General features: G+C 36.2%; 1 protein-coding gene across 1 annotated transcript in view; it reads right to left on the bottom strand.

Moving 5' to 3' along the window:
- The window catches only part of LRRC7 (leucine rich repeat containing 7), a 601,965-nt gene that overhangs the window by 430,453 nt on the left and 161,027 nt on the right, over positions 1-10,485 (bottom strand). Inside the window, 1 exon segment of the mRNA XM_007948315.2 lies at positions 7,519-7,636. Coding sequence (XP_007946506.2) covers positions 7,519-7,636 — 118 coding nt within the window.

Here is a 10,485-nt window from a genome sequence, read left to right as displayed (position 1 = left end):
AACCTTCCTTCCGAGGAGTGGCTGGTGGGTTTGAACCGCCAGCCGTCTGGTTAGCAGGCAAGTGTCTTAGCCACTATGCTACCAGAGATGCCATATTAGAATTTATAATTCAGCACCATGATTGAATGGAAAATCAAGATATCAAAATTAGTAATGCTTCCATACAGTAACTACAAAAACTTGAAACCATACTTTAAAAGAAAGGGCACAATTTTTACAATTAGCAATTTTCAGGTACTCCAACAAAATGTGTGTATGACCTTCAAGGCACAAATAAGAAATTACTAAATGGATATATCCTATGTTCATGGATAATAATGCATTATCACAAAGATACTAATTCCTTCCAAATTAATCATTAAAATTAAGCCAATTTAAAAAATTCCAATAGATTGTGAATCTCAACAATTTGTACCTAAAATTCATATGAAATAATTGAATTCCAAATATAGGAAAACACATTTGAAGAAAAGGAAAAAGACAAATTTTCTTACTAGATACTAAAACATCTATTAAGCTATAATTAATTAGGTGATTAGATAGGCCCACAGGTAATGCAAATGGTTCAAGCTTGACTATTAACCTAAAGGTTGGAGGTTTGAACCCATCCAGCTGAAAGGAGGAAAGAAATGACCAAAATGGATGTCAGAAAAGACTATGAAACTTCCTAGAATATAGAGTAAAAACCAAACCAAACTCACTGCCATCAAGTCAATTCTAGTCATAGTGAGTCCCTTTGGTTTCCCAAGGTGGTAAATCTTTATAGAAGTAGATTGCCTAGTCTTCCTTCTGTGGAGTGGCTGGTGGGTTTGAACCACCAATCTTCTGGTTAGCAGTCAATTACCTTAGGCACTATGCCACCAGAGCTCCTCAGAATGCAGAGTAGCTGAAGGAAATGGAAAAAATGATGAAGGAAAATAACTGAATAAATGATTTGAAGGTCCAGTTTGAGAAGACACACTATTATTTCAGAAAAGTATTATACTGAAATGTGCAAAGAACTGGAGTTTGAAAACCAAAAGGGGAGAACTGAAGAAAAATTCAAACCTGGAGTTGCAATGTTGAAGGAGTCTATGGGTGAAATATTGAATGACACAGAAAGCATCAAAAGTAGATTGAAGGAATACACAGAGTCACTGTAAACAATAATTGGGTGATGTTCAACTATTTCAGGAGGCAGGATATGATCATGAATCAATGGTACTGAAGGAAGAAATCTAAAGCTTCACTGAAGACATTGGTGAGAAATAAAGCTCCAGGAATTGACGGAACACCAATTGAAAAGTTTCAACAAATAGATGCAATGTTGGAAGTGGTCACTAGTCTATGCCAAGAAATTTGGAAAATAGGTACTTGGCCAATTGATAGGAAGAGATCCATATTTGTGCCCATTACAAATAATGGTGATCCAACAGAACCCAGAGGAGCTCTGATAGCATAGTGCCTAAGGCACTTAACTGCTAACCAGAAGGCTGGCAGTTCAAACCTACCAGCCACTCCTTGGAAGGACGGTTGGGTAATCTACTTCTGTAGTAATACTGCCTCAGAAACCCAAGGAGGGGACACTATTCACTATGAATCAGATCTGACTCCAAGGCACGCAACAACAACAAAACCCAGGAGTTATTGAACAATATCACTTATATCACACACAAGTAAAATTTTGCTGAAGAAAATTCAAAAACAATTGCAGCAGTACATTAACAGGTAATTGCCAGAAATTCAAGCTGGATTCAGAAAAGGATATGAAACTAGGCATATCATTACTGATGTCAGATGGATCTTGGCTGAAAGCGTAGAATATCAGAAAATGTTTCCCTGTGTTTAACTGGCTATGCAAAGGCATTTGACTGTGTGGATCATAAGAAATTATGGACAACATTGAAAAGAATGGGAATTCAAAACATTTAATTGTGCTCATGAAGATCAAGAGGCAGTCATTTAAACAGAACAAGGGGATATTGTATGGTTTGAAATTAGAAAAATCTGTGTCAAGTTTACACATTTCACCATAGTTATTCAATCTATGCTGAGCAAATAATGAGATGCTGGATTATGTGATGAAGAACACACCATTAGGATTGGAGGAAGACTCATTAACAACTTGCAATGTGCAGATGACACAACCTTGGTTGCTGAAAGCAAAGAGGACTTGAAGCACTTACTGATAAAGATCGGAAACTACTGCCTTCAGTACAGATTACATATCAGTATTAAGAAAACAAAAATCCTTTACTACTGGACCAATGAATGACAACATGAACGAAGAAAATATTGAAGTCAAGGATTTCGTTTTCCCTTGATCCACAATCAATGCCCAAGAAAGCAACAGTCAAGAAATCAAAGTGTTTTGGATTGGGCAACTCTGCTGCAAAAGACCTCTTTAAAGTGTTAAAGAGCAAAGATGTCTTCACTTTGAAGACTAAAGTGTGCCTGACTCAAGTCATGGTATTTTCATTTGCCTCACACTCATGTGAAAGTTAGACAATGAATAAGGAAGACTGAAGAAGAACTGATACATTTAAATTATGATGCTGGCAAAGAATATGAAGTATGCTATGGATAGCTAGAAGAACAAACAAATCTGTCTTGGATGAAGTACAGATGGAGTGAGTGCTCCTTAGAAGAGAAGATGGGGAGACTTTGCCACTTTTACTTTGGTCATATTGTCAGGAGGGATCAGACACTGAAGGAGGATGTCATGCTTAGTAAAGTAGATGGTCAGTGAAAAAGAGGAAGTCCCTCAAAAAGATGGACTGACACAGTGGCTGCAACAATGATCTCAGACATTCCAACAATGGGTTGAGGATGACAGAGGACCAAGTAGTGTTTTAGTCCATCACACATAAAGTCGCAATGAGTTGGAACTGACTTGACAGCACTGAGCAACAACAGCAACATTATTTATTGTGGTAGATTTTCTATTTTTCCAGCGCTCAGTTAAAACATTTATTGAGTCCCAAATGTAATAAGTATATTTCACACATTATATATATTTTTAAAAGAATGCCTCTCTAAAATGTTATTTACCTGTCAATCAATCATTGAGCACCTACCACACATACTGGATACTGAGGTAGCAGCTCTAAACACATAAATGAATAAGATAGTCCCTGATTTTGAAGGTCTCACAGTCTAGTAAAAACTATAAGAATCAATAGAAGTTAAATTTAGAAATGTGATAAGTTCCTAACAGAAATATATACACGATATAAAGGTATCATAGTAGAAAGAGCAAGTAATTCTATCCATATATACAGATCAGGAAAGTTTCTTCGAATAAATAACATCTGAAATATCTTCTTAGAGGTAAAGGGTATTCTTCCTAGTTCATGGATACAAAGCAATGAGGAAGAAGAACATTTGGGACACTGCAAATAGTACAGTTCCTTGTATCACAAGGAGCCAGCTTACTGTTTTTAGAACGACTGTTTAGTATTACCTGAGGACGAAACAGAAGAGAGACTGGAGAGGTTGGAGAAGCAGATGAAAGCTGTATATGCAAATTATGTAGACATCTTTCTGCAAACAATAACGCACTTATCTAAAGATTTCAATATTATATTGTAGTTTTCAAACAATGGAAGGAAAATGAGGAATTAGGTTGAAAAGCTGAACAGGAAAAGTGAAGAATGGAGACCACATGGACAACCAAGATCATATTTAATCTCAGTCTCAGAGTGATTGGCTTCATTAAGCAGTCACATATGTAATTCAAGTACACATGGACTAGTACTTGGATGAGTCCCTGTGTCTAAAACAAGCATTCTCTGTAAATCCCTAAACATCGATTTTGATTATATTCCCCTATATCTTGCTTATTTTCCGGCAGGGGCTATTCTAAGCTTGTGAAAGGTGATGTTGGCGCTGCACTTATTTTCTGCTGTCTGCTTTTATTCATTTGATATATTCCCAAAGGATATATTATGCTTTCTAAGTAACTGTCTAGGTCTCTGCCATAGAATTCAGTGATGACGTTTTTAGGTACATTTTCTGAAAGGGCTGATGTGATGAAATCTTTTACAATGTGTGTTCTTCCAGCAATGGTAGATATATCATCATGCCCATCAAGACTTAAATACTGTACTAACTTTTCAAACTGATTTTCCATCTCTTTCATGTCTTTTGGCATAAATACTTCCATAACATAGGGAATAATCAGCATAGCTAAAAAAATCTCTAAATGATAGATGCAAGGACTGATAAGGATGCTCACAGACTGACTTCTAAGTTGAAGCAGTGTAACTTGAAATTCACTTTGGCATTGATAATTTCTTAATGAAAGAGGGCTACTGGGACATTATAATAATATTCACAAAAATGTTCTGTTTCTCAGGAATTTTGTATTTATGTTTTATTATGAACTTTTTTCTGGTCCTCTTTAAAAATAGGATACATTTTTATTTATTTGGACTGTATAACAAAACTGAAGGAGCTCTGGTGGCACAGTGGTTAAAGGATTTGGGTGCTAACAAAAAGGTCAGGAGTTTGGACCCACCAGCCACTCCATGGGAGAAAGATGAAGCAATGTGTTTCTGTAAAGATTTCAGTGTTGGAAGCCCAGTGGAGCAGTTCTATTCTGTCTTACAGTGTTGGTATGAATAGGGCCAACTAGATGGCAGTGGGTATTAGAAAACCCTCCTGAAGACCAATGAATGGTATTTGGCCTTAAGGTATTTCTCAGAAATTGAAATCAGTTTGAAAACAGGAGTTGATGTGTGAATAAGTATAAATAAATAGATAGTATTAATTGTTATTGTGAGTCCCCAGATGGTGCAAATGGTTACACTCTTAAATACTAACTGAAAGTTTGGCAGTTCAACACATCTAGAGGCATCTGAAAGGGTTTCAACAGCCCTGAAAACCCTATGGAACAGTTCTACTCTGCACATAGGGGTCTCCATAGGTCAGAATTGACTCACAGGAAATACACAACTTTAATTGTTATTAAAATACAGATATGCCGTACAAATATGTGGCCTGTAAACCCATTTTAAAAGAATAAAACTAGATCCAATGACATCTTTCAATGGCTTTAACTCTGGTTGCTATGCTCTTTCTAGGTCTGCATATTATCCTTTTAGGGTTTCTTTCTTGGAAACTCTCTGAACACTCTATCAAATCAGTATGGGAAGATGTTCGTGTCCTCTGTTTGTACTCTTCTTGTCTCCTTCCAAATAAATGCTATCCTTTATTCAGAAGCTATGCCTTATGGAAATATTCAGGTTCACTGCTTTGCTTGAACAATTCCCTAACAATATAGTAGACTTGTTTAATTTCTCCACTCTCTAAATCCTTACAACAATTGTAATCTCTGTTATCTAATCAAGCACTTCATTGTATAACAAAACAACAGAACACACTGCCATGGCATCAATCCGATTCATAGTGACACATTAACATAGAGTAGAACTGCCCCATAGGGTTTCCAAGGCTAAAATCTTTATAGAGCAGACTGTCACACCATTCTCCAGAGGAGCGACTGGTGTGTTCGAACTGCTGACCTTTTGATTAGCCACCGAGCTTTAACTACTATACCACCATAGCTTCATTATATAGTGTTTTATAATTCACTGATTATGGGTGTCAGTTGTGCCCTCAGTGATACTATCTTATTGGTGATTCTCTTAGACTTAAATTGAAGAAATGACTATTGATTCTCACTAGTACAAGTTGACAATGCTGCAGTTAAAAAAAGGGCTATTCATTCACTAAACTGTTCAATACATATTTATTGATCTCTTGCCATGTGTCAGGCACTGTTTTAGGCAAAGGACATATACCAGTAAACAAGGCAATAATATAACACACCAGTAAATAAAGCAAACCAATCTATGACATCACTGAGTTCAAATTCTAGTACAAGGGAGTCAGAAAACAAATAATAAAAATTTATGCTATGTAAGTTTCTCATAAATGCTGTGAAAAAAGAAAGCAGGGAAGGGGGTAGATGATATATTTTTAGTGGAGATAATAATTACAGGTTTGTAATTTTAAACAGAATGGTCAGGGAAGGCCTTACTAAAATTATAGTTGAGCAAAAACCTGGAGGCTGTAAGGGGAAGAGCAATGCAAATATGTAGGGGAGAAAGTTGCTGGCAGTGAATAGACTCAGGGTCATTGCGATATTATCATGGAGATCAATAAGACAGTTTCTTTGGGACTCCATATTTATATATGATCAAGAGATTCCTCAGGTAATCTTTTAAAACAAGATAGATCATCATTTACCTAGAATGTCAAGCACTCTTACCTAACTTATATTTGTCTTGTATAAGCTAGGCTCTGGTGGTGCAGTGCCTAAGGCACTTGATTGCTAACCAGAAGGTTGGTGGTTCAAACCCACCAACTGCTCCACAGAAGGAAGATGGGTTACTCTACTTCCATAAAGATTTACTGCCTCAGTAACCCAAGGGATCACTATGAATTGGAATCCACTCAATGACAGTGAGCTTGGAACTTGAAACTAGGTTATCACTTAGGATAATCTTCCCTAACAATACCAATTGAATTGTGTCCTTTAAGGCATACCCTCAAAATCCAATGGATCTTCATACATTTGCAATTGTTTATTGAATCATCTAGAATTACTTGGTTAATGTATAATGCATACACTAGAATGTAAGATTGATGATGGCAGGAGCATGTATTCTTTATGCCTATCCTTTTAACACCAAGCATATTGTTTGAAATAACAAAAGTCTACACACACACCAAATTTAACCAACTGACTTGATGGTGGAGGGGTCATGAATTATTTCTTCATTGTTTGCAGATCCTTTTGATTAGTCATTGTCTTATTCTAATAAAGGAGACCATGGAAGGAATTTTGAAGGGAATGGGGATTTAATGAATGTATGAGAACACAGGACATTTGTGAAGATCTATGAGTCACTCCCACAAACACTCTAGGGGAAAACTCTAACTTCAGTATCAACATCAGCATCATCACCAACAAGAAACCTAGAGATAAAAGTTTAGCCAGAAATTCAACACATACTACTGAGCATCCATTATTTCTCAAGTATTTCTCTATATGTGTGGGGTACATAAATGATCAAAACAGTGAAAATCCTTTCTTATGAACTAACTGGGTTTACATTGTAGTGTGGGAGAAGATAGAGAATAACTGTAGTAAATAGGTAGATTATATAATATTGTGAAGATGGTCAATGCTATCTGAAAGATGGAGCAGAGTAAGAAGAATTGCAAGTATAATTTCAAATAGGGTGGACAGGTGGTCTTTTAATGAGAAGGTAATATTTGAAACATGCTGGAGATGGTGGTGGAGAGACTCTTAGTATGTATGCAAAGGGAAATAATGCCTGAGTGGGTCAAATACATTAATAAGAGAGCTAATTGTTATTTGCTTTATGATTTAGGATATAAGTTTTCAACAAAATTAACTCACAGTTGGAACAAAATCAAAGAAAATAGTTATTTTATATCATTTGCTAAAAGAACACCATTTGCAGTAAAAAAATGTCAAGTTATTTGGAGATGATATGAGGATCTTACCATTTTTACTGATGTCGAGTTCTTTAAGGTTAACTAAGCTAGCAATAGTGGTTGGCAGATTTGAAAGGTCATTATCAGGAATACTTAGTTTTCGTAGAGCTTGACAGTTGAACAATTGCTGTAATAGAAAATAACCCTTAATTAGATCTCAATCTGGTTAAATTTAATCACATGTAAACGTAGCAACAAAATTCAATTGAACATCTGTATTAATGTAGTTTAAAAGGGCAAGTTACAAAAGCTTCACCTTCCTTCGCATCCATATTTTCCAATAGTTTTTAGAATGTTTTCCCATTCTATCCCCGTGTTAGTGCCTCACTATTATCTGCCATCCAGAATAAAAAACAATGGGTCCTGATTTTTTTTTTCCCTCCTGTTCAGAGTTAACATTCACTTTGCCACAGAACTCTATGGATTTTTTTTTTTTTTCTTTTGCAATAACTTCTGGAGTAATCCCTTTCTCTCCATTCCCATTCCCATCATGATTATCTCAATTCTTCCTTATTCTGCAATCAGTTTACATTTCATAAAGTATTATTGTAATTGAAGTAGTGTACAGTATATATATATGACATACAAGAATTGTAATGTATTTGAATAAATGAGCATGCATTTCTTTTGTGTCTTCACACACTGTTATATAAATATCTAGTGAATATTTTAACCACTTATATTTAGTGAAAAATATCACTAGTGATTGGTTCATTTCTGCCATCAGTCCAAAGTATGAGGCAGGAAAGAGCCAAAAATTGAAAGCACTGGTTGTCAACTCCAGTGTGATTAATAATCCCTGTGTGTGAATGTACTTGTTTAAAAAGTGAATTCTTGAGTCCTAACCCAAGAATTACAGTAGGTTGTTATGGAGGTCAAGAGTACATATTTTTAAGTAAATAGTCCAGTGAACTGGTAATTTTGAGTGGGTGTTTCTAATGCCATATTTTGAGAAACAATAAATTAGATTTTAAACTATTCCATCTCATTTTGACAATTGCAAGATAAGAACAGCTGGGCCAGAAGTTTGGGTTCATTTCTAGAAGAATTATCTTAATGAGATCTTTTCTTCTTGATTTATGCAGATGAAGTCTCTGATATCCATGACTGTGCAATTGGCTCACTGTACATTTAACTACCACTTATTCTTACATACAATTCATTATTTACAGGCAAAGACAATGTAGCAAATGATTGTTATTTCTGAACTCATTAGCTTTAAACAACAACAGAAAAGGATTGTGCTGTTGCTACTTATGATGAAATACGTAATTTCTTGCTTTTGGTTAGTCATTTTTGGCTCCTTACAAAGATTTTCAACACTACATGTAGTGCTAGAGTTACTTTTCAATGTGCCATACAGAAATGTGGCTATTCTTTTTATAAAAATCTCAAAAAGTGAACTTTGATGGATAGTTTCCAACAGCTATTAATTTTCCTTTTAAAGAAGTAGGAAAACAGATGTCTGCACTCACAGTAAAAGTTAGATTTTTTTTTCCAATCTCTTTTATTCTGTTAGGACTATAACATCTACATGCAGAGTAGTTAAAAATTCATAATTTTTCAAATAATTTTTTCATAACTGATTTTCGTAAGATAGAAGAGTGAGCAATCTACTTTGGTACAGATATTGCCTTGGAAACCCAAGGAGGGGTTGCTATGCATTGAATCAACTCGACAACAGTGAGGTTTTTTTTTTTCCCTTTTGGTAACTACAATCACATAAAGCGATAATTAGGCTAATGATTTTCAAAACAGTAATTTTTAAAAGAAATTCAAGTTTCATTCCCACCCCTTAACTCTCCCCAAAAAACAAAATCACTGCCATTCAGTTGTTTCCCACTCATAGTGACCCCCATTAGGTTTCCCAGGCTGTAAATCTTTATGCAAGTAGATCACTCAGTCTTCCCTCAGTGGAGCAGCTGGTGGGTTTGAACTGCTGACCTTCCAGTTAGCAGTCAAGTCCCGTATCCACTACATCACCAGAGCACCTTTTATTATCTCAACTAAACCCTCAGTTGCTCTAAAGAATCAATAACAAAAAAACAAAACAAAACAAAACAACAACAAAAAACACCTCACAACCATGGAGTCAGATCCAACTCATAGTGACCCCTTCTGGGTTTCTGAGGCGGTATCACTATGGAAGTAGATTGCCCAATCTTCATTCCATGGAGTAGCTGGTGGGTTTGAACTGCCAGCCTTCTGGTTAGCAGTCAAGTGCCTTAGGCACTATGCTACCAGAGCTCCTAAAGTATCATTAGAGGTCACTAAATCCTTCTCTAATTTAATTTTTTTAATATTTTATTTATTTTTATTTTATGAGCTTGTTTTACATTCAACGTCATGCGTACATTTAGTTTGATTCCCCATTCGCCATGTCCAACTTTAGCCCTGTCTCCTCCCCTCCCTATCCTGCAACACTCCCCCTGTGCCCCTCATAATTATGCACTCCCGTTTGTCCCACATTTCCTCAGTTTGAATGTTGGTCCTTTGGTGTCCCATGGTGTATTGTCTAAGGGATGTATTACCCCTGAATGTGTGGGTGAGGCATCCTGGGTCGAGTAGTCTACATGTACATCTTGTTAACTATTGGGCTGAGAGCCCACCTCTGGGGGTGAGTTTTATTCCAGGTACCGAGTGTATTTCAGGGCCATAGTATTGGGAGTCTCACCAGATTTCATCTGACCAGTAATTCTGGTAATTATTGAGTTTTTAGATTTTGTTCCACGTTTTACTTCCCACTCTATCCAGGATCTCTAGATTTGATCCTTTCCTGAGTGGTTGGCATTGGTAGCTGGGCACCATCCAGTTCTTCTGGTCTCAAGGGCCATCATGTCCTATGGCTGATTGCTTCTAAATGCTTTTTTTTTTTTTTTGCATTCTTCTTCACTTCCAATGCTAGGAGACCATTAGCTGCATCTTAGATGGCTGCTTGAAAGCTTTTAAGACCCCAGTTGCTATTCACCAATGTAG

This window comes from Orycteropus afer, unplaced genomic scaffold (assembly GCF_000298275.1).
Source record: "Orycteropus afer afer isolate SDZICR_OR568_19922 unplaced genomic scaffold, OryAfe1.0 scaffold00213, whole genome shotgun sequence".
Taxonomy (NCBI): domain Eukaryota; kingdom Metazoa; phylum Chordata; class Mammalia; order Tubulidentata; family Orycteropodidae; genus Orycteropus; species Orycteropus afer.
This window is presented reverse-complemented; position numbering and strand designations above follow the sequence as displayed.